General features: G+C 49.9%; 1 protein-coding gene across 2 annotated transcripts; it reads right to left on the reverse strand.

Moving 5' to 3' along the window:
• On the reverse strand, window positions 1-9,177 carry LOC138818806 (transcription factor p65). Of its 2 annotated transcripts, none has more exons than XM_070009947.1 (11): window positions 9,095-9,177; window positions 8,501-8,527; window positions 8,253-8,404; window positions 7,935-8,083; window positions 6,955-7,046; window positions 6,474-6,605; window positions 5,534-5,638; window positions 5,115-5,327; window positions 2,730-2,810; window positions 2,564-2,635; window positions 1-1,340 (listed from the first exon to the last, which is right to left on the reverse strand). In XM_070009947.1, exons 1-11 carry the CDS (start codon window positions 9,099-9,101, stop codon window positions 721-723), a joined length of 1,650 nt encoding a protein of 549 aa, XP_069866048.1. In that variant the 5' UTR covers window positions 9,102-9,177; the 3' UTR covers window positions 1-720. The 2 variants fall into 2 exon arrangements, with proteins under 2 accessions (XP_069866048.1, XP_069866047.1); XM_070009946.1 differs by having other exon boundaries at window positions 8,253-8,407.
• Between the last annotated feature and the right edge of the window lie 15,384 nt (window positions 9,178-24,561).

The following is a 24,561-nucleotide window of genomic DNA, read 5'->3' on the forward strand; positions in this document are numbered from 1 at the left end:
GCCAGCTTGGCAACATATTTATTAGTTCAGAATAGAAAGAGCGAGAGTCCAACTGCTTCGATTCTTCGGTTAAAGACTTGCTTCTTGGCTGAAGAGCTTCCAGCCTGTTCTCCACTAGTCTCATACAATTTGCCCTGCTATTAAGGCACTTGAGAAAAGGGGGAGCAGGGAAGTCTCCACACTCCCTTGGGGAATCCTGGACTTCAGCCTTTGCTGAGCAAGGAAGAGCTGGTACAGACCTACAGGGCAGGAAGGCCAGCCCCTCAAGTGCTGGTGTCAGGCAATGCCACACGGAGGCTGCAACAGGAGCATTATTTTAGCCCGTGGTGTAAATGAATTTGTGATGTGAGGAAGACACTTGATAATAAGGCTTTGTGGCCTTGAAGGCTATAGTTCCAGCTGCTCCTCTATTCAGGAGAGCACTATAAGCTGGAGGATGGGGAAGGGGCCTCCAGAGTTCCCTACAGGGAAGGGAGCCCACCATCAAGACAGGGGAAGAGAGAGTAAGAGTCCTCCCCATTTCCAGAGAAGTTAATGCTTCTGCTTAAGCACCTCCAAAAAGGAGAGAGACACTGCCAAAGAATAAAATGGGCTGCCCCCAGAAGATGCCACCCAAAGAAGGTGGGGGCAGTTGGAGCACATTCCCCAGAATCCACAGTGCTTTGGGGGGGGCTTCAGTCCCTGCAACCTGGTGCTCTGGGTAGGGCCGGCATCACCCTCTTAGGAGCTGATCTGACTCAAAAGGGCTGAGAAGTCCATGTCCACAATGGAGGGGAAGTCCTCATCACCTGAGAGGCCATTGGGGAGCCCTGAGGCCCCCAGTGGGTTAGGAGCTGGATCGTGGGGCCTCTGGGACCCGGTTACCAGGCGAGTGATAGCCTCAGGGTACTCCATCAGCATGGGCTCGGTTGTGGGGTGGGGCATGGATACACCCTGGTTCAGCAGCTGCTGAAACTCCGAGTTGTCAACAGATGCCAGGTCTGTGAACACAGCTGGGTCTGTGCTGTTGCCAAGCAAGGCCCCCAGGTCTTCATCAGCATCGAACTGCAGTTGTAGCAGGGCCTCCGACAGTGTGCCTTCCCCAGCCTGGGTGGTCTTTGGGGCAGGTGGGACCACAGACTGGGGAGGGCCCGGGGGTAGGCTTGGCACAGGGGCTGGGGCCTGGCCCAGAGCTGATGCCATGGCTGATGTAGGGACCAGAGTTTGGGCCAGGACTTGGGTAGGGGCAGGTGCCAAAGCTGAGGCCTGGTTTGGGATCTGCCCTGAAGGTAACAGCATGGGGGAAAACTCATCAAAGTTGATGGTACTGAGGGATGGTGGAAAGGCGTAAGGCTGGGGGGCTGGAGGAGAGACAAAGAGACTGGGATCAGAGACAGCACAAGAAACCCACCCCATCCTCTGTACCCCACACCCTGGCAACGGTGCTCAGGATCAACCCCTCCCTTTGCAGTCACTACCAACACAGTAGCTCCTTCCACTTACTCAATCTGCTTGCTGGCTTGCTGGATCTGCTTCCAGCCCTTGACCTAAGCCCACCAATTCCCTTAAAGCTCTTCTCTAAGTGGGCCCAATCTGTGGCACGCTCAGGGAGCAGTGGCTGGCCTGCAGTGGGTACTTGTCACTGTTTGAGCCATCCACCAGCACGTACATCTTGCTACTTTAGCAGTGCTATGTTTTTTTGCTTTCCTAATTCATTTGAGAGCTTGAAGTAGCTAGCCCAGTTCTGCATCTGTATCTTGAGGAAGACAAATCTGGTTGTCAGTACCTCATGCCTGTAACCCAAGCTAGCCAGAAAGTTGAGATCTGAGGATCTTGGTTCAAAGCTAGCCCAAGCAGGGAAGTCCATGAGACTTATCTCCTATGAACCATCAAAAAGCCAGAAGTGGAGCAGTGGTGCAAATGACTGAGGACCAGCCTTGAGTAAAAAAGCTAAGGAACAGCACTCAGGCCCGAAGTTCAAGCCTCTTAGTGGGGCGCGCGCGCGCGCACACACACACACACACACACACGCACGCACGCACGCACGCACACACACACACAAAGATGTGCTAGGTGCTGGTGGCTGATGCCTGTAATTCTAGCTACTCAGGAGTCTGAGGTCTGAGAGCCATGGTTCAAAGCCAGCCTGGAAAGGAAAATCTATGAGACTTTTATCTCTAATTAAGCACCAAAAAAGCCAGAAGAAGGGCTGTGGCTCAAGTGGTAGAGCACTAGCCTTGAGCAAAAAAGCTCAGGGACAGTGCCCAGGCCCTGAGATCAAGCTCCTGGACCAGTACAAAAAAAAAAAAAAAAAAAAAATCCAATTCAGGTTTTACCTACTGCAATGGGCCTCAGACTTCCATGGACAGGAAGTTGCTGGTCCTGCACCACACTTCCAAAATCTCCATTCTGAGCCAGGACCCAAGAATGCACGCCACGTGCATGCTCCCCAGATGAGCCTGACTAGCGCTAGATGCCTGTGGGTGAGGCGATGCCTCAGCTCATTGCTGTCATAGAATGTGTCCCAGCTTCAGCTTGTGGAAATTTGAGCCACTGCTCCAGGGAGACCAAAGAAAATCTTTACCTGGCTTTGGGACAGTTGAGTTTCGGGAAGGCACAGCGATGCGCCGGGGTGAAGGCCTGGGATCAGTAGGTCCTGCAGGGCAAAGGCTGGGTTAGCTCTCAGCCCCTGAGGTTGTCCCGGTCCTGCTCCCGGCCTCTATCCAGGGCTCTCCCTACCCCCGCCTCACCACTGAAAGGACTCTTCTTCATGATGCTCTTGAAGGTTTCATATGTCCTTTTGCGTTTCTCCTCAATCCGATGGCGATCATCTGGGAAAGTAACAGGGAGAGTGGGGCTGGTACTCTTCAGCCAGGCCCTGGTGCTCCCCAAAGACACCCATACTTCCGACCAATTGCTGGAGATGTGTAGCATCGAAGCTCAGCAGTTCCAACACTCCGTGGCTGTCTGAGAAAGCTTTGTTGGCTGAATATCCCCCTGGAGGGCCCTGAGTAGAGCCAAGCTCAGGAGCCCGGCTCTGGGGGGGGGGACACTCTCCAATTGCTAAAGGCTTGACACTTTAGTGACAGTAACAGCACCGGAAGTGTGATCTGGGGGCTGAATTAGAGGTGGCTGGGGAAGGATTGGTGTGAGCCATCCACATGGATGTCTGAGCCTCCTTCCTGGAAAATGCACTTCTAGGTGTTTCTCTATGGTAAAAGTCACCTCCTGTGCGTTCTGGCTCCTACAGACGTGCTCCCAGGGGCACTCTGCACCGACCTCCATTTGCCTGCCATTCTTTTTTTTTTTTGTCAGTTGTGGGGCTTGAACTCTGGGCCTGGGCACTGTCCTTGGGCTCTTCAGCTCAAGGTGAGCGCTCTACCGCTTGAGCCACAGCACCACTTTCGGTTTTCTAGTGATTTATTGGAGATAAGAGTCTCACGGACTTTCCTGCCTGGGCTGGCTTTGAACCGCAATCCTCAGATCCTCCTCCTCCTGAGTAGCTAGGATTACAGGCGTGAGCCATCAGCACCCAGCAATTTGCCCGCCATTCTTGAACTAAGTATGTGACTTGCATGGCTGTGTGGTGATTGAGTTTGTGAAGGGCAAGGATCTGGCTCAGTCATCTTTGTATTTACAGAATCTGGCATACATGGGCTGGAAAGATGGCTCAGTGGTGGAGTGCTTGCCTTGCATGCATGAGGCCCTGGGTTCGATTCCTCAGCACCACATAAGCAGAAAAAGCTGGATGTGGCGCTGTGGCTCAAGTGGTAGAGTGCTAGCCTTGAGCTGAAGAGCTCAGGGACAGCACCCAGGCCCAGAGTTCAGGCTCCCCAACCAACAACAACAACAACAACAAAAGAATCTGGCATACACCTGCCACCACACAAGCATATAAAGCTTAACCAAAACAGCTGGCTTGAATGGCAGAGACAAGAGACACCAATGGGATGTGTTAAAAACTGTTTAAAAATGGGTGATAAGAATTATGGAGGTGGGGCTGGGAGGGTGACTCAGTGGTAGAGTGCTAGCCTTGAGCTGAAGAGCTGAGGGACAGCACCCAGGCCCAGAGTTCAGGCCCCACAACAGGAAAAAAAAAAAAAAAATTCTGGAGGGCTGGGAAGGTGGTTCAGTGGTAGAGTGCTTGCCTCACATGTATGAAGCCCTGGGGCTAGTCTTGAGCAAAAGAAGCTCAGGGACAATACCCAAGTCTTGAGTTCCAGCCCCAGGACTGGCAAAAAAAAAAGAAAGAAAGAAAGAAGGAAGGAAGAAGGAAGGAAGGAAGGAAGGAAGGAAGGAAAGAAAGAAAGAAAGAAAGAAAGAAAGAAAGAAAGAAAGAAAGAAAGAAAGAAAGAAAGAAAGAAAAGAAAGAAAGAAAGAAAGAAAGAAAGGAATTATGGAGCCAGGTGGCTGAAATATGAGGATTGTGGTTCAAAGCCAACCTGGGCAGGAAAGCCCATGAGACTCTTATCTCCAATGAACCACCAGAAAACTGGAAGTGGTGCTGTGGCTCAAAGAAGTAGAGTGCTAGCCTTGAGCAAAAACACTCACGGACAGAGTCCAGGCCCTGAGTTCAAGCCTCATGACCACCACTACCAACAACAACAAAAAATTATGTAGAAGTATTTGCTCACAGTACATCATACACATGTATGGAAGTAGCACAGTGAAATCCCTTTATGTTAACATAAACTAATAAAAAAAGAGAGAGGAAAAAGAAAAGACACACAGCAGAGTAACAGATCTGGAGCCAGGGACCTGTGATTAGATGCCTTGTCCCCACTGATAAAGGAGCATAGACCAGTCTCAGTCCCCAAAAACGTAGGGAGAGCTTAAAATTATTTTGCTGAAACTCTTGGAACAGGGGCAGATGTAGTTAATTAACCTTACTCAAAGTAAGCTTTGAGTGTCACTATTTTAAATGAGGTATGAAATGAGTTCTGGGGAGACACGTGTCAGAGATGGGGACCCTGAGAAATGCAGTTTGATGAATTCACCGTTATAGGACCCTCAGGATGTGACCAAGATGTTATGTGGGGCTGACATGGTAACGATTAACAGTATAAATCTCAAGTTTTGCCCCCACTTGTTGGCGGAGGCCACGCGAGCGGGCTGCAGCCTCCCCCGCTGCGTACCTGTGTCTGGCAGGTACTGGAACTCCATGGGCTCACTGAGCTCGCGATCAGAAGGCCTCCGCAGCTGCATGGAAACACGCACGGGCGCCTGCAGGCTGGGGTCTGCGTAGGGAGGGGTCCGGAATACGATGGCCACTTGCCGGTGCACATCAGCTTGAGAAAAGGAGCCTCGGGCCTCCCAGCCAGGTCCCGTGAAATAGACCTCAATGTCCTCTGCAGGAGATGGGCAGCAGGTCAGTCAGGCATTGAAACCTCCCAAACCTGCTGCCCCAACCTCCGGCGCTTGTCTCCAGAGACTTCACCCTGCTGTCCAAGACACCAGGGTGCACCGAAAGCCAGATACATGGCACTCACCACCTCTGCTCAGCCCTGCCCTCACCGCTCAGCCCAAAGAGTCCAGTCCTGCCCCTCGAGTGTACCTTTCTGCACCTTGTCACACAGCAGGAAGATCTCATCCCCGCCCAGGCAGCTCCCAGAGTTTCGGTTCACTCGGCAGATTTTCAGCTCTGCAGTGTTGGGGGCGCCTGAGGGTGTGACAATCAGGAAGGAAGCCCTGAGCCACCACAAGTCCCCAGGGTGGCCTGCTGGAGTCGCAACAGCCCAGCCCAGTGTCAAGATTACCCAAAGCTTGTCAACCTCACCTCCGTGCTCAAAGTCAGACTATTCCAGTTGCTCCTAGAACCCAACCAATGCAGCAACTAGTTCACCTGCTAGGTTCAGTGCGCAGTAGGACTCCAGGCCAGGGGAAGACAAGAGTGACTAACACCTAAGCATCAATGTCCTTGTGGTGGGAATTAGCTGGTCTTGCTTTCTCTTTCTCCACCCAACCCAAGCATAGGTTCAGGATCTGGTTTATCCCCCATCTTGGCAACAAGCTCTCCCCCACCCCCCGCCCACCCCCCCTTCAGTTTATCTTGGTTTCCTGTCTTTGGGGCTCCAGAGCCCTTTTATTTTCATTCATCCTGCTGGTTACTGAAAGACTGCGATTGGTCAATGTCAGCTCAGTTCACCTCGAAGTTCCTAGAAGCCTCTGTCATTGCAATGTTATTGTCTAGCATGGCCAGTTCCGGGGAGTCCACTTCCTAGAGTCATTAGCACAGATCCTGGCATGCCACCCTCTGGGCACATGATATGCAAAACATCCGATTCCCAGCACACTCCCAGACAGCCTGGGAGCGACACTTGGGGGGGCACTTCTGGGTCTTCCCCTGTCCTCAACCAGCACCATGGGCCCAGAAGAGGGGATGAACGTGCTGGACAACTACACAAAGCCCCTTTCACAGGCCACACCCACCTCAGCCCCCTCCTCCTACCCAGGTCCACCCTCTCGCCCCTTCCCTAGGCAACCTGGCCACTCACGGTTGTCAAAGATAGGATGAGAGAGGACAGGCGGCAGGCGGAGTGGCCTGCCGGATGGGTCTCGGACTGTCACCTGGAAGCAGAGCCTCACAGCATTCAGGTCATAGTCCCCACGCTGCTCTTCTATGGGAACTGCCAGAAAAACAGATGGGGTTAGGGAGGGGCAGAGGGAAGGGATGAAGGAGGGCAGGGAGCTCTGGCAGGGATGGCTGTTTGAGCGCGGGTGTGACAGAAGGCCTGGGAGGAGGAGGAAGACCGGGTTCTGGTCCCATTGCTGACTCCACTGTGACCCAGAATGTCACTCCGCATCTCTGGGCCTGTGTGTCAGTGGTAAAATGGGAGCGTGGCAGGTATGGGAGGGAAGAGTCCATCTATACTGTGAGTCTTGGCATTGAGGGACAGGCATGACAGACCGCCAGGGGAAGATGATGGCAGTGAGGGTGGGGCACAGGCTCCAGGTCTTTTCTCCCCTGCCCCTCACCTTGGAAGGGGTTGTTGTTCGTCTGGATGCGCTGGCTGATGGCCTGTTCCAGGTCCCGCTTCTTCACACACTGGATACCCAGGTTCTGGAAGCTGAAGTAACCCCCCCCCCCAAAAAAAATTACTTCCCTGTCTCAGCAGGGCCCAGATGGACCCTCCTCAACCCACAGGTAACTGCTGGGGTACTCCACAGCCTTCAAAGGCTTTCTTCTCCTTACCTTTGGGGACAAGACACCCTCCCCCCACCCCAGGGCTCCCCATTCTTGGCCACAGGGGCTTCTTCCCCATTCCCTAATCAGACTAAACTCACTCCTACTTCAAAGTCATTGTTCCTTTGGTTTGGAATGCTTTTTCATGCATCTCTATTCTTTCTTGCCAAGTCTTAGAAAAAAGGTCTTCTCTGATTTCTCAATCCAAAAGAATGAGACCAGCTCCCCAGCCTTGGGTTAGTTATCCTTTCAACCTGTTACCCTGATTTATTTTTTCTTTATTTTTTTGCCAGTCCTGGGGCTTGAACTCAGGGACTGGGCACTGGCCCTGAGCTGCTTTTGCTCAAGGCTAGCACTCTATCACTTGACCCACAGCACCACTCCTGGCTTTTTCTGTGTATGTGGTACTGAGGAATTGAACCCAGGACTTCATGCATGCTAGGCAAGCACTCAACCACTAAGCCACATTCCCACTTCCTACCCTGTTTTCTTTTTACTAGCGAAATCATTACTCTCAAGGAATTTTGTCTATTTATTTGTGTAATTAATTCTTGTCAACAGGTAGTTCATTAGTTACAAAGTCCATCAGTTCAATAGATATATTCACAGATTGATTTCAAGACAAAGAATTCAGCTTGCAGAGCTGGGGCAGAACAAGAAGAGAGAAATTTGACTTTGTGCCCAGAGAGGAGAAACTTTGTAACCACTCCCCAGCCCTCTGCCTCCAGTCCCCTCCCCTGACCTCCCCACCTCAGGCCTGCAGGGCCCTCACCTGTGGATGCTCCGATCAGGGCAGAGCTCAGCCTCATAGAAGCCATCATGGCAGTCCTTCCCCACGAGCTCATGAGGGTGAGGCCGGTGTGGAGGATCCTTGGTGACCAGGGAGATGCGAACTGTCCCTGGTCCTGTGTAGCCATTGATCTGTCCAAAGTACAGAGTATTCTAGAAGGCCAGCAATCCCAAACTTGGCTCTCAGACACGGGGGAGGGGGGATGGATATAAAGCAGCCTGAGAGGCAAGTCGGCTGGGGTTCCTGGGGTGCCTTCCATTCCATCCGTTCTCCCACCCATCCCTGGGGGTCAGTGCTGACCTTGATAGTGGGGTGGGTCTTCGTGGTATCTGTGCTCCTCTCACCAGGGATGCTCCCCGCCGAGCGCCCTTCGCACTTGTAGCGGAAGCGCATGCCCCGCTGCTTGGGCTGCTCCATGATCTCCACATAAGGGCCAGAAGCCTGGGCTGGCTCTGCTGGAGGCACAGCCAGTGGCATCAGGGGCTGCCCCTGTGGTCCTGAACCCCAATAGCCCCTCCTCTGCTACTACCAAAGGCCTGTCCACTTACCTGAGGGGAAGATGAGGGGAAACAGGTCTGAAAGGGAAGGGGAAGACACTGTCAGTCCTTACAGGGTAAGGAGGGGCATCTGATGGAGCCGGGCTCCTCTAGGAGTCAGCACCTGCCCCTACAACCTGCGGTGAAACTAAGGGAGCAGCAGCACCTGTTTCTAAAGAAGAAGGGTTATGGAATGCCTACTCTGCAAAAGGAAACTGAGTCAGGGCAAGTTTCACTTTCATAAGGGGCACTGAAAAGAGGGCACTACCCCCCCTTCCCTGCCCCCCGCGGAAAGCAGGCTCAGATACGTTCTCCCCTAACAAGGAAACGAACTCAGAACTGCCCCCCCCCATGGGCCCTGGAGGGGGGAAAAGTGAGTCAAGGCTCCCCCCACACTCCCACCCGGGGAGGTACTGCGCAACGCTCCCCCTACACCGAGAAGGGAAACTGAGTCAGACCCCTCGCTGCCCGCCCCGCCCCACGCCACCATCCGGCCGGCCGCTCCCTGCGCAGCACCTCGCGCGGCGCAGAAGGCGGGGTACGGGGGCCGCCACTGCCCCGCTCGCCCGGACACGGCTACCCCGTGGGGTTAGAGGGCGCCCTCACCGTCCATGGCCGGGGTCCCGGGGGCGGGGCCGGGGTCGCAGCTGAGCCCGCGGCGCGCGCTAGAGCGGAGCCATTCGCCAGAGGCGGAAATGCGCCGCGCGCGCCCGCCGCCGCGTCACTGCCCGGAATCCGGCCGCGCCTGCGCGCTGCGCCGCTGCCCGAGCCGCCGCGCGCGGGGATCCGCAGCCAGTGCGCGCCGCGCTGAGGACGGAGAGGCCGCGCGCGCCGCCGGGAGCCGGGGAGCCGGGGAGCCGGAGAGCCGGAGAGCCGGGGCCGGGGACCGGAGCGCACCGCGCCGGCGACAAAAGCGCTCCCGCCTGGAGGCCGCTCCTGCGGCTGGCGCTGCGGCTGCTCAGCTTGTTCTTGGGTCTCGCCCCGCCTGGAGGGCGGGCCGGCGATTACTCACTCTGTTTTTAGGGGATTTCGGGTCCCCCCCCCCCGCGCGGAACGGAGGAGTGTGGTGATGTCACCCCGGGCCGGGTCTGGAGCCGAGCCAGGGCTGCTTGCCCTGCAGCCGCCCGCCCCGCACGGGGAAAGGCCCGGGCCTGCTGCGCCCGCGAAGGCCGGTGGTGGACGGCACCCGGGTAGCCCACGAGGCGCCGTCTGGTACCGAGGTACAGGGCCACGATCGCCGCCGCGCGCGACCGGGCTCGGGGCTGTCACCTGCCCCGCTAAACTGCGGCCTTCGGGGGCGCCCACGAGTAAACCCCGAGCTTCCTCCCTGCCACTTTGGGGGAGTGTGGCCCTAAAGATCCCAGCCCCCCGGGGGTCACGCTAAATGCCCGGCTCCTCGGGCTGAGCGCGCGTGTGCGCCCCACGCAGCTTCCTCCCCGGGCGGCCCCGGGAGTCGTCTCCACTTGGAGACTTAGGTTCTCTCAATTTAAGTTAGGAAATGATGTGGGAATTGGAAAAGATTAGAAATTCTGACTTGCTTTCCCAGTCTCTGACAAAACAGGAAGGGAAAAGTGAAAATAGTTACCGCCCCTCCCACTCGTTTTAGTTTCTCCCTTGGCTGGCCCGACTAGGAAAGGCAATTTTACTGTTTTGGGGAGGCGGACTTCAAGTCGACCGAATGGATTAGTTATAATCTCTAGTTAATGACACACAATCATCATTGATCCATGTGTGAGCCTCATTTTAAAATTGACATCTGTTTATAACTTAATACCATGAATACTCATTGCAGAGTCGAGTTTTATCCCTTGAAGGGACAGATATAAAACCACATTCATCTATATTTTTTTCACCTGTTCCTTATCCGCGTGTCCTGGATACCACCGGCCAGAATTCTGGTTTTGTTATTGTTAGTTTTTGTGTTGTGCTGGTCTTGGGCTTCAACTCTGAGCCTGGGTACAGTCCCCAAACTTTTTTGCTCAAGGCTGGAACTCTACCACTTGAGCCACACCCCCACTACTGTTTTGTTTTGTTGGTCACTGGGCCTGGGCGCTTTCCCGGTGCCAATGCCAGTGCTCTTAACCCTTGAGCCACAGCACCACTTCTGCTTTCCTAGTGGTTTATTAGTGATAAGAGTTTCCTAGCCGGGCGCTGGTGGCTCACGCCTGTAATCCTAGCTACTCAGGAGGCTGAGATCTGAGGATCGCGGTTCAAAGCCAGCCCGGGCAAGAAAGACCATGAGACTCCTATCTCCAATAAACCACCAGAAAACCGGAAGTGGCTCTGTGGCTCAAGTGGTAGAGCGCTCGCCTTGAGCTGAAGAGCTGAGGGACAGCGCCCAGGCCCAGAGTTCAAGCCCCACGACCGACAAAAAAAAAAAAGAGTTTCCTGTCTGGGCTGGCTTTGAACCTTGATTCTCAGATCTCAGCCTCCTCAATAGCTAGGATTACAGGTGTGAGCCACTGGCACCGGGCCCCACTACTGTTTTTTTGGTGGTTAATTGGAGATAAGTCTTATGAGCCACCAGCACCTGGCTGGAAGAATGTATTTCAAAGAAAAAAATTACACATCTTTACATGCCTATAAAATATACTGTTTAACTGGGTGTTAGTGGCTCACGCCTGTAATCCTAGCTATTCAGGACGCTGACATCTGAGGATCATACACAGTTCAAAGCCAGCCTGAGCAGGAGAGTCCATGAGACTTATCTCCAATTTAACCACCAGAAAACCAGAAGTGAGGCTGTGGCTCCAAAGTGGTAGAGCACTAGCCTTGTGCACAAAAGCTCAGAGACAGTATCCAGGCCCTAAGTACAAGCCCCCTGACCCACCAAAAACAAAACATACTGTTTGGCTTTATCTTTGAACGTGTGTGTGTGTGTGTGTGTGTGTGTGTGTGTGTGTGTGTGTTCAAGCTCTTCAGCTCAAGGCTAGCACTCTACCACTTAAGCCACAGCACCACTTCTGGCTTTTTTTCTGCTTATGTGGTGCTGAGGAATCGAACCCAGGGCCTCAGGCATGCAAGGCAAGCGCTCTACCACTGAGCCACCTTCCCAGCCCCTATCTTTGAACTTTTATGAAGAGAATAGTTTATTATTGTCCTTCTATTATACTTTTTGCATTAAACTAGTAAGGTTCATTCAACTCAGTTTTATTCCCTTTTCCTTGCTCGATATTCTTTTTGTTGTGTTACTATACCACAGTTTATTAATCTCTTTGCCTTAAGGATGGAAATAGGATTTCCTGTTTTGTTTTGTTTTTCTATTTCAAACTATGTTTCTTAAGAATATTCCTGGTGAGTATCTCTGGTTGAACATGTATCCAAGAGTTTCTCTTGGGCATATACCTTAAAGTGATTTATTAGGGTATAGTATTTCCTCAGTTTCCAAAATTTTGCATTGGTTTTCCACCATTTTCAATCAGTGATCCAAAGTGATCATTTACACAAGCTGTGTGGCTCATGCTCATAATCCTAGCTAGCAGCTGGGATTAGTGGCTGAATTTTGGGAGGATATTGGATTGAGGCTAGGTGAGGCAGAAAATGTCCTGAGACCCCTTCTCTGGAGAGCTGAATGTAGTGATGCACACCTATTATCTTAGCATAGATTGTGCCCAGGGGTCACACAGATAGGAAGTGAATATTGTTTTTTGTTTTGTGGTGCTCAGAATGGAAGTCAAGATCTTGTGCATGCTAGGCAAGCTCTTATCACTGAGCCTCTCATCTCCAGCCCCAATAATGTCTTTTCTATTTCCAATTGGGGGGGGGGGGAAGGTGTGGGTGTGTTTGTGTTTGCTGGCCTTGGGGCTTAAACTCAGACCTGAGCACTGTCCCTAAACTTTTGTGCTCAAGGATAGTGCTCTATGACTAGAGCTACAGCTCCACTTCCAGCTTTTTGGTGGTTAGAGATGAGTCTCCTGGACATAAAAGTCTCAACGACATAAGGCTTTCCTGGCTTTGAACTGTGATCCTAAGATCTCAACTTCTAAAGCAGCTGGGATTTCAGAAGTCAGCCACTGGTGCCCAGCCCCAATAGGTTTTGTAAATTAAATTTTTGATTAGCATCTATTAGTTTTATTCCATTGTAACATTTCCCTACATGCAGACAATGTACCCTTGTCAACCCCCTCTACCACTCGCCTTCAATCCCCGTTCTTGTCAATTTCAACTGATTTCATTTTCCTATTTTCATATATGCATGCATATTCATATTCATATTCTTTAGTCCTCCCCAACATCCCTCATCCTGCTAGTTCCTGCCTCCTATCCAATCCAATTTTTTTTTTTTTTTTTTGGTCATAGGGTTTGAACCTGGGCACTGTCCCTCAGCTCTTCACCTCAAGGCAAGAGCTCTACCACTTGAGCCACACAGCACCACTTCCAGTTTTCTGGTGGTTAATTGGAGAGAAGAGTCTCACAGACTTTCCTGCTTGGGCTGGCTTTGAACCGAGATCCTCAGATCTGAGTCTCCTCAGTAGCTAGGATTACGGGTGTGAGCCACAAGCACCTGGCCCAATTTTTTAAAAATTATTTTTGTCAGACTGGGAAGGTGGCTCAGTGGTAGAGAGCTTACCTTGCAAGCCTGAGGCCCTGGGTTTGATTCCTCAGCACCACCTAAGCAAAAAGAAAAAAGCCAGAAGTGGCACTGTGGCTCAAGTGGTAGAGCGCTAGCCTTGAGCTGAAGAGCTGAGGGACAGCGCCCAGGCACAGAGTTCAAGCCCCACGACCAGACCCAAAAAAAAAAAAATATTTTTGTCAGTTGTGGGACTTGAATTCAGAGCCTGTTGCGGGGTTTTTTTGTTTATTTTTTTGTTTATTGTTTTATTTTATTTTTTTTTGTCGGTCGTGGGGCTTGAACTCTGGGTCTGGGCGCTGTCCCTCAGCTCTTCAGCTCAAGGCTAGCGCTCTACCACTTGAGCAAAAGTGCCACTTCCAGTTTTCTGGTGGTTTATTGGAGCTAAAAATTTCATGGAAGCCAGGCGCTGGTGGCTCACACCTGTAATCCTAGTCTCTCAGGAGGCTGAGATCTCAGGATCACAGTTCAAAGCCAGTTTGGGCAGGAAACTCCGTGAGACTCTTACCTCCAATAAACCACTAGAAAACTGAAGTGGTGCTATAGCTCAAGTGGTAGAGTGCTTGCCTTGAGTTGAAGAGCTGAGGGACAGCGCCCAGGCCCAGAGTTCAAGCCCCTTGACCGATAAAAGAAAATAATAAGAATTTCACAGACATTCTTGCCTGGGCTGGCTTTGAACTGTGATCCCCAGATCTCAGCTTCCTGAGTAGCTAGGATTACAAGTGTGAGCCACTGATGCCTGGCAGGTCTTTTTTTTTGTTTGTTTGTTTGTTTGTTTTTGGTCCAGTTGTGGGGCCTGAACTCTGGGCCTGGGCACTGTCCCTCAGCTCTTCAGCTCAAGGCTAGCACTCTACCACTTGAGCCACAGCGCCACTTCCGGCTTTTTTCTTTTTGCTTATGCGGTGCTGAGGAATCAAACCCAGGGCCTCATGCATGCAAGGCAAGCGCTCTACCACTGAGCCACCTTCCCAGCCCATAGTTTTTTGTTTTTTAAAGACTAGTGCTCTACCACTTACATTTACAGCTCCACTTTTGGTTTTCTGGTTAATTGCAGTTGTATCTCACCTACTTTCCTATGGGAAAGTAGCTGTCTTTGAATTTTGATCCTCAGATCTCAGCCTCCTGAGTAACTAGAAATACAAGTGTGAGCCACCAGGACCTGGCTACAATCCAACCGATTTTTTAAGGAATAGAGGAGAGAGAAAAGAAAGAGAGACATGGTACAGAGATGTATGGGATACAAAATAAATACAAACATAAGCTGTTTGTTTTGTACTATAACAAACCATTACTAAGAACCACATGCACACAAAAAAATATAATTCCAAGATCAAGGCATTCCCTTTGCAGGGCTGACTAGCTCGGTTTCTGCAATTCTGCTTTAGGCTACAGTCTGTTTCTGAGTAGATCACTTGGTGGACACAGTCCTTGCATTTGACCAGATTTGAACAGAAAAATGGCCACTTGGCTGGGGGAAGAAGTAGATGAATGGTTGTGCTAGAGTTTAAGTCCTGGGTTTATATGCAGTGCTTGACACATGCTAGACATTTGCTCTACTACTTAAGTAATAATGCCCCAGCACTTTTGCATTTTGTCTGTATTTTGCTTATTAGATTAGGTCTAACTTTGTTGAGGCTACCCTCAAAATCTTGATCCCCCTGGCTTCACTTCCCAAATGCTGGAATTGTAGGCATGTCCTACCTCATATGGCTCTGAAATTCTCTATTAGTATGGGCTGCTTTAGTTAGGTACCAGCGGTTCACATCTGTAATCCTAGCTACTCAATAAGCTAAAATCTGAGGATCATGGTTCAAAACCAGCCCCAGCAGCAAAATTTGTGAGACCCTTATCTTGAATTAACTACCACAAAAATTGAGAAGATTCAAAGGCACAAGTGAGGGGCTGGGAAGGTGGCTTAGTGGTAGAGTGCTTGCCTTGCATGCATGAGGCCCTGGGTTCGATTCCTCAGCACCACATAAGCAGAAAAAGCTGGAAGTGGTGCTGTGGCTTAAGTGGTAGAGCACTAGCCGTGAGCTGAAGAGCTGAGGGACAGCGCCCAGGCCCAGAGTTCAGACACCATGACTGGCAAAAAAAAAAAAAAAAAAAGGCGCAAGTGAGTCTCCTAAGCCTGTGGCCTGATCCTCACCTATCTCTGCTGCCTCAGCATCTCTTCTTCAGCCCAGACCTATGACCTTTTAAGGCTCCTTAGGACCAGCTAGTGAAGAAAACTTTAGGTCCGGTTCATGGATGGGTTAGTTAATGGAGTGAACCAAAATGGACTGTTGCTATGCTCCAGCCCCTCTCACAGTAAAAACCTGGTGAGGGGGCTGGGATGTAGCTCAGTGGCAAAGCGCTTGCCTAGCAAGTGCAACGTCCTGGGTTCGATCCCCAGTACCAAAAAAAAGAAAAGACAAAAAAAATACAGTTAAAAAAATAAAAAATAAAAACCTGGTGAGGAAGAAATTTTTCCAGTAGGCAGAACTTCAGGTACCAGAACTGGTTATGGATGGACTCAGGAGGGACAAGGGCTATAAATGGTTATTTGGAGGCCTAATCCTTATTCCATACTGTTCACAAGAAGTTCTCTCCTATTTCTACTAATCTTAAGAGCCTGCCTTCACATGTTTGGCACTAGTTGTTTGTGAAGTTAAATAACAGACTGTGGGTCAGTTTGGCAACGCTTCCCTCCATGGACGGTTTTTCTGCTTCTGATTCCTTTTTTTTTTTTGCCTTGAGTGCACCGATAGGGGTGGGAAGTTTTAGAGCGAAGCATCAATGTTAGAACTCATCTAGTCAGTCCTCCATGTGTGAGTCTGGCATCCAGACTGAACAAACCATGATCAAAAGTATTAGGATGTTGGGTGCTGATGCCTCACACCTGTAATCTTGGTTAGTCAGAAGACTGAGATCTGAGGATCAAGATTCAAAGCCAGCCCAGGCAGGAAAGTCTGTGAGACTATTTTAGTCTGTTGTGAGGCTTGAACTCAGGACCTGGGTGCAGTCCCTGAGCTCTTTTACTCAAAGGCTTAGCATTCTACCACTTTGAGCCACAGCCCCACTTCTGGTTTTTGAGTGGTTAATTGGGGATAAGAGTCTTGGGGAGCCAGGCACCAGTGGCTCATGCTTATTTATTAATTAATTTATTTATTTTGGGTCCGGTCGTGGGGCCTGTACTCTGGGCCTGGGCGCTGTCCCTCAGCTCTTCAGCTCAAGGCGAGCACTCTACCACTTGACCCACAGTGCCACTTCCGGCTTTTTTCTTTTTGCTTATGTGGTGCTGAGGAATCGAACCCAGGGCCTCAGGCATGCAAGGCAAGCACTCTGCCACTGAGCCACCTTCCCAGCCCTCATGCTTATAATACTAGCTACTCAGGAGGCTGAGATCTGAGGATCGCAGTTCAAAGCTAGCCCAGGCAGGAAAGTCCCCAGGAGACTCTTAATCTCCAATTAACCACTCAAAAACCAGAAGTCCGTAGCATTGAGCTGAAGAGCTCAAGGACAGCACCCAGGCCCAGAATTAAAGCCCCGTGACCAACAACAACAACAAAAGTCTCCTGAGGACATTTCTGCCCAGGCTGAATTCAAACCATGATCCTCAGATCTAAGCCTCCTGAGTAGTTAGGATTACAGGTGAGAGCCATAAGCATCCTGCTCTCTCTTTTTTTTTTAAATTCTTTTTGCTGGTGCTGGTACTTGAACTGAGGGTCTGGGTGCTGTCCCTGAGCCTCTTTTTGCTTAAGGCTAGCACTATGACACTTGAGTCACAGCATCCCTTCCATCTTTTTCTGAGTAATTTATTGGTGATAAGACTCATGGGACTAGGAATGTGGCTTAGTGGCAGAGTGCTTGCCTAGTATGCATGAAACCCCGAGTTCAGTTCCTCAGTACCACATAAACAGAAAAAGCCAGAAGTCGTGCTGTGGCTCAAATGGTAGAGTACTAGCCTTGAGCAAAAGCAGCTCAGGTACAGCGCTCTGGCTCTGAGTTCAAGCCCCAGGACAAACACACACAAAAAAAATAAAATTAGGAAGATAGGCACTAGTGGATCATATCTGTAATCCTAGTTACTCAGGAGGCTATGATCTGAGGACAGTGGTTCCAAGTTAGCAGGAAACTCTGTGAGACTCTTCTCTCTGATTATATATATATTAAAAAGAAAAGAAATGGAGTTATGGCTCAAGTGGTAGAGTACTTAGCCTTGAGCAAAAATGCTCAAGGAAGGTCAAAGGCACTGGTGGCTCATGCCTGTGATCCTAGCTACTCAGGAGGCTGAGATCTAAGGATCACGGTTCAAAGCCAGGCCGGGCAGGAAAGTCTGTGAGACTCCTTTCTTTGAGGGGGAGGAAGGGTCCGGTCGTGGGGCCTGAACTCTGGGCCTGGGCGCTGTCCCTCAGCTCTTCAGCTCAAGGCTAGCACTCTACCACTTGAGCCACAGTGCCACTTCTGGCTTTTTTCTTTTTGCTTATGTGGTGCTGAGGAATCGAACCCAGGGCCTCATGCATGCAAGGCAAGTACTCTACCACTGAGCCACCTTCCCAGCCTGTCTGTGTGACTCTTATCTCCAATTAACCACTCAGAAAACTGGAAGTGGTACAGTGTGTCAAGTGGTAGACTGCTAGTTTTTTTTTTTTTTTTGGTCTGGTCATGGGGCCTGAACTCTGGGCCTGGGCACTGTCCCTCAGCTCTTCAGCTCAAGGCTAGTGCTCTACCACTCGAGCCACAGCGCCACTTCCGGCTTTTTTCTTTTTGCTTATGTGGTGCTGAGGAATTGAACCCAGGGCCTCATGCATGCACGGCAAGTGCTCTACCACTGAGCCACCTTCCCAGCCCTAGAATGCTAGCTTTGAGCTGAAGAGTTGAGGGACAGTACCCAAGCTCAGAGTTCAAACCCCATGACTGACAAAAAAAAAAAAAAAATGCTCAAGGACAATGTCCTGGCCCTGAGTTCAAGTCCCAGAATTAGCATAATAAAAAAATATTAGGGCCGGGCGCCAGTGGCTCATGCCTGTAATCCTAAGTACTCAGAAGGCTGAGATCTGAGGATTGCAGTTCAAAGCCAGCCTGAGCAGGAAAGTCTTTGAGTCTCTTTATCTCCAATTAACCACCAGAAAACCGGAAATGGTGCTGTGGTTCAGTGGTAGAGTATTAGCCTTGAGCTGAAGAGCTGAGGGACAGCACCCAGGCCCAGAGTTCAAGCACCATAACCAATACATATATATACCTGTATATATTAGGGAAAAATGACTTTTTTCTTATCATTATTCACCCCAACAGTACAGTAGAACAACTATCTACATAGCTTTTGCATTCTACTGGGTCTTTAAAATAACCCAAATTGACAGCACTATGTGCAAATACATTCCACTGGGGGGAAGGGGAAACTTAGCATCTGGAAATTCTGGAATCTGAGAAGGTCTGGGAGTCATTCCCCTGTGGATATGGAGGAACAGCTGTTATTTTAAAGCAACAAATTTGTCAGTGTTGATAAATGTACTGTTTCCACCAATGATCTGCTTTCATTAATAGAGTTGAAGTTAATAAGATAGTATAAACACTGACAATAAACAATGTAGATAGCTGGTTTGTTGGAGATTGTTGTTGTATAGAAAAGAGCAGACTAGGGGCTGGGAAGGTGGCTCAGTGGTAGAGTGCTTGCCTTGCATGCATGAGGCCCTGGGTTCGATTCCTCAGCACCACATAAGCAAAAAGAAAAAAGCCGGAAGTGGTGCTGTGGCTCAAGTGGTAGAGCGCTAGCCTTGAGCTGAAGAGCTGAGGGACAGCGCCCAGGCCCAGAGTTCAGGCCCACGACCGGACCCCCCCCCCCCAAAAAAAAAGAAAAGAGCAGACTATCTCCTAAAACTCCATCTTTAGAGAAGGGACTTCAGAACCAAGAGACCTCTCCATGTTTCTGATACAGACAAGAAACATCTACAATTAAAAATGTATCTCTGTAGCTCTCCCCAAAACAGCATCATTGGGCCACATGCATGAACAGTGGTATACTACTTAACTAGCAAGTGCAAAGCCCTGAGTTTGATCTCAGTACAACCAAAAAAAGAAGACGCAAAAAAAAATTACTAGCAAAATTTTATCACTCTAGAAGAGTGTACTTTAACTATTTATTTTATCTTATTTTTGTGCTGGTTCTGGGGCTTGAACTCAGGGCCTGGATGCTGTCCCTGAGCTTTTTTTTTTGCTCAAACCTAGTGCTCTACCACTGAGTCACAGTGTCTCTTTGAGCTTTTTCTGCATGGTTTGTTGGAGATAAGAGTCTCAGGACCTTTCCTGCCCAGGCTGGCTTTGAATCATGATCCACAGATTACAAATGTGGCCACCAGTCTGTGGCTTCAATTTTAAATATACAAAGTGAGCTGGGTCCAGTAGTACATGCCTATAATTTTAGCTAATCAGAAGGCTGAGATTTGAGGCTCATGGTTCGAGGCCAGCTCAGGCAGGAAGTCCATGAGACTCTTGTCTCCAGTTAACCACTGGAAAACCAGAAGCGGTGCTGTGGCTCAAAGTGGCAGACCATCAGCTCTGAGTAAAAAAGCTCAGGGACAATGACCAGGCCCTGAGTTCAAGCCCCACAATCACCAAAAAAGAAAGTTGAGCCATGTGCCTGACTTTTGGCTGGTGATTTGCTTTGCACATGACCCATCCTACTTCCCCAGCCTCTGGGAACCAGTCCCTGGGCCTATCTCCAGCACTTTTAACAATAGCCAATGCTTACTGGGCATGGCTGTATGCCAGATGAGAGATAAATATACTAACGTTATCTTTGAATTTAACACTTAACAGCTGGCCTTTCTGATAGGCCCATTAATAGCACCATTTATGAGTGCTCTAACACATTTAGAGATATTGAGTGACATGCTGAAGCCACACAGCTCAATGGAGGACCAGGACTTGAACCCTGATTCAAGAGTTGGACAGACAGCTGGGCGCCGGTGGCTCACGCCTGTAATCCTAACTACTCAGGAGGCTGAGATCTGAGGATCACGGTTCAAAGCCAACCCGGGCAAGGGAAGTCCGTGAGACTCTTATCTCCAATAAACCACTAGAAAACCAGAAGTGGCACTGTGGCTCAAGCAGTACAGTGCTCGCCTTGACCTTTAGAGCTGAGGGATGGTGCCCAAGCCCAGAGTTCAAGCCCCACAACCGACAAAAAAAAAAAAAAAAAAAAGAGCTGGACAGGGTAGCACACACCTGAAATCCCAGCACTGGGGAGACAGAGGCAGAATGATCATGAGTTTGAGGCCAGGGTGACATTATCTAAAAAGAAATGTACCGGTTACCTGACTTATGATACCGTAACCCCTCTGCACATCACCTTTATAAAAAAGTTTGAGGCCAATCTAGACTATATAGTAATTAAAAATCTTCCACCTCCACTGCAGTTGCCTTCTTCTGGGACACAAGAGCTGGAAGCGCCCCCAGAACTGTTAGCGAAATGAGCTCCCTTCCCATAGCTTAGTCCACTCCTTCCCTTCTCCACAGCTTAGCATGCTCCCTTCCTAGGCAACACCAGGCCCATGTAGTAAAGGCAGTAAATAATCATCCTCCAACCTCCTTTATCTTGGGATGGCATTTCTCTGGGGCAGCTACCACCATATAAGGCAACAAGAGCCCCTTAGACTGACCTTCAGCTCTGGGCAGCTGCAGGACCCTTATCTACTATTTAGACAGCAGCCATAAATCCTAGTCCGCCATGATGAAGCCCCTGGCCCACACACGTCCTCACCAGGATCTCTGCCTCCTAGCCCCATCTAGCCCCTCCTAAACCTCTAGCTTATATAGGTCACCTCAGACAATAGCTGGTACTTCTTCTCACTTCTCTCTCGTGAGAAGGGGTCTTGCCGGCCCTCTTTCCTGGCAATAAACCTTTGTTCTCTGTACCTGTATGTCTGCATGGTTCTCTGGCAAAGCCTAATCATCTTTCTAGAACCCTATGTGCTTCCTCTGGAGTAAGTCCCACTCAAAGAGCATCTCAGGGTCCACCTCCAACCCCAATGAGCTTAGCTCAGTCAACTGCGAGTTCTCTGCAGCTTGGCTGACCTAACGCCTTTCTGGTGCAGAATCAACATCTGCCTCTCAGGAGAGAGGAAGGCCAGCCCCTGTTCTATAATGTTTTATTCTTTCTTTTTTTGTCAGTCCTGGGGCTTGGACACAGTGCCTGGGCACTGTCCCCGAGCTGCTTTTGCTCAATGGCTAGTGCTCTACCACTTGAGCCACAGCGCCACTTCTAGCTTTTTCTGCTTGTGCGGTAATGAGGAATCGAACCCAGGGCTTCAAGTACGCAAGGCAAGCACTCTACCACCGAGCCACCTTCCCAGCCTGAAAGGTGACTTTTTTTTTGTCAGTTGTGGGGCTCAAACTTGGGGCTTGAGTGCTGTCACGGAGCTTTTGTGCTTAAGGCTAGCACTCTACCACTTTGAGCCACAGTGCCATTTCCAGTTTTCTAATGGTTAATTAGAGATAAGAGTTTCTCAGGGGCTAGGAATGTGGCTTAATGGTACAGTGCCTAGCATTCATAAAGCCCATTTGATTCCTCAGTACCGCAGACACTGAAAAAGCTGGAAGTGGTGCTGTGGCTCAAGTGGTAGAGTGCTAGCCCTGAGCAAAAGAAGCTCAGAGACAGTGCCCATGCCCTGAGTTTAAGCCCCAGGACTGGCAAAAAAACAAAAAAATCTCACGGACTTTCTTGCCCAGGCTGGTTTTGAACTGCGATCTTCAGAGCTCATCTTCCTGAGTAGTTAGGATTATAGGCAGGAGCCACCAGCTCCAAGCATAGGGATGACATTTTAAAGGGAGAGATAGGAAGAAAGTTTAGTGCTTGCATGACATACCTCACCCTTTTGTGGTCTTTCCAGATCTAAAGTCTTTTGGAAACACAGTCTCAGAGAAGGTAGCTATACAGAGAACAGGGCATGGGGTTGGCTGTGATGACCTGGTGTCCCTGGGGCTTGGCGTGACCATATGTGCAGGGCAATCCCAGAGCTGCACTCTGGCCATGTAGGAAAAAGGAAAGAAAAACACCACACGTGAAATATGCAGTCTGAACCACAAGCCCACCCCACTTCCACGTTCATCTCTCAGAGCTGAGTCTCTGTTGCCCTTCCCCCCAAGCCCAAGGTTATTTCCCACTAAACTCACACCTTCCCTTCTCCATAGTACTGCCCTTTCCTCCTCTAATCCCTCCCCTACCCCCATTGTCTCCAAAATCTTTCCCAGTCCAGCCATGGCCCAGGATCAAGTGTCAGGGCTGCTCTTTCAGATTCACAGCCTTCCTCCACATCTCTCCGCAAGCCTTGTATATTAAGTATTTGGAATTGGAGAAGGGACTTTGAGATTTTATCACGGGTCACATACACCCACACCCAGACACATATTTCCTGTTATCCTGTGACCCTCCCTGTCCAGTCTCTGACTCAGGACACAATGGAACAAAGGAAGCTACAAAGCTGTTTTCAGAGTCCTTAACAAGTCTGGAAAAATGAATATTCAACTATTGAGCCTTTACCTTCTTGTCTGTCCTCCCTCCCACCCTCACTAAGGCAATAAAGAAAGGATGAGAATAGTAAAGGTTTTACAAAGAAGGGGAGAAGCTGGTGTGGTGGTATATGTTTTTAATCCCAGCCCTCTTGAGGTTAAGGTGAGAGGATATGGAGTTAAAAGCTAGCTTGAGCAACATAGTGAGATCCTGATTCAAAAAACCCACCCCAAAACAGGAATGGGGGAAGAAAGAAAAAGGAGCAGAGAATTCAGCATATCCCCAGGAAGGGGCTGTGTCCCAGTTGCAGGCAGCCTCAACCCTGGTGAGACATGAAAACAAGAAAGAGCCCCAGAGAGAATGAGTTGCTCAAGGCCGCTGACTTTATGCCTATTAACCCCATTCTAACAGATATGTGGAATCATGGGCCTTGGGGAGCAGCAGCAGAGAGGAATCTGGGGTTTGGAAGCCAGGTTTTTGGGCTAGAGCCATGACCAAAGGAGTCAATGGTGGCTGTTGGCCAGTGGGCACCTGGGAATTGGTTAAAAGCTTCACTGACCTTGGGCACCTGGAGGGTTAGCACAGGGACTTGGGAGAAAGGCAACGCTTGTCACCAAGAACCATGATATCTTTTTCTTTCTTTCTTTCTTTTTTCTTTTCTCTTTTTTTTTCTTTTTTTGGGTCCAGTCGTGGGGCCTGAACTCTGGGCCTGGGCGCTGTCCCTCAGCTCTTCAGCTCAAGGCTAGCGCTCTAACACTTGAGCCACAGCACCACTTCCGGCTTTTTTCTTTTTGCTTATGTGGTGCTGAAGAATCGAACCCAGGGCCTCAGGCATGCAAGGCAAGCGCTCTACCACTGAGCCACCTTCTCAGCAGAACCATGATATCAAGAGGTGCTATACCAACAGTGGCTCTGTTCCTAGGATGGTATCTGAATCTGTTTCTGTTGCTTTAACAAAATACCTAAAGAACAATGTTGATAAAGAAAAGACATTTAAGGGCTGGTTGTACTGGCCCATTTGTGTAATTCCAGCTACTTGGGGGGGGGGGGGTGGAGGGGGTGGAGTTAGGAGGACTGGAGTCCAAAGCTGGACCTGGGCAAAAGCATAAAACTCTATCTGAAATACAAATCAAGGAAAAAGAACTAGGGGTATGGCTGAATGCTACCACTAGCACCTCTTGAGTTCAGTTCCAAGTACTGTGGAAGGAAGGAAGGAAGGGAGGGAGGGAAAGGAAAGAGAAAAAAAAGTAAGAAAAGTAAGAGGGAGGAGAGGGTAAAGACAAAGGGGGTGTTTGAAGGGTGAAAACTCCAGATCAGGAGGCTCCCTGTTGTGCCTCTGGAGAGGCCCCCTGAAAGTCACAACTTGGCAGGGAAGCAGGAAGCCAAACAGCTGAGGCCAGGAGCACATGGGGGCTCCCTTGATTATAACTTCTTTTTTTGTCGGTCATTCTTGGGGCTTGACCTCTGGGCACTGTCCCTGAGCTCTTCAGCTTAAGAGGAGTGCTCTACCACCTGAGCCATAGCCCCACTTCTGGTTTTCTGGTATTTAATTGGAGATAAGAGTCTCATGGACTTCTCCTGCCCAGGCTGGCTTTGTATCAAGATCCTCAGATCCCAGCCTCTTAATAGCTAGGATTATAGGCATGAGCCACTGGCATCCAGTGAAAAATTATCAAATTTTAAGCAATTATTTTGCTTCCAAAGGATGTTACTTCTTGGGACCATTCTCATTTTTTTTCTCTTCTTTCCTTCTCTACCTCGTTCCCTCATTCCCTTCCTTATTCTTTTCTTTCATGTGTGTGCTATACTGGGGGCTTGAACTCAGGGTCCTTGAACTTTTTCTCTCAAGGGGCTCTACCACCTGGTTCGGGTCCACTTTTGGCTTTTTGGTGGTTACTTGGAGATAAGAATCTCACAAAGGGGCTGGGAAGGTGGCTCAGTGGTAGACTGCTTGCCTTGCATGCATGAGGCCCTGGGTTTGATTCCTCAGCACCGCATAAACAAAAAGAAAAA

The sequence above is a fragment of the Dipodomys merriami genome, unplaced genomic scaffold (assembly GCF_024711535.1).
Source record: "Dipodomys merriami isolate MVZ:Mamm:240054 unplaced genomic scaffold, mDipMer1.0.p SCAF_78, whole genome shotgun sequence".
NCBI lineage: Eukaryota > Metazoa > Chordata > Mammalia > Rodentia > Heteromyidae > Dipodomys > Dipodomys merriami.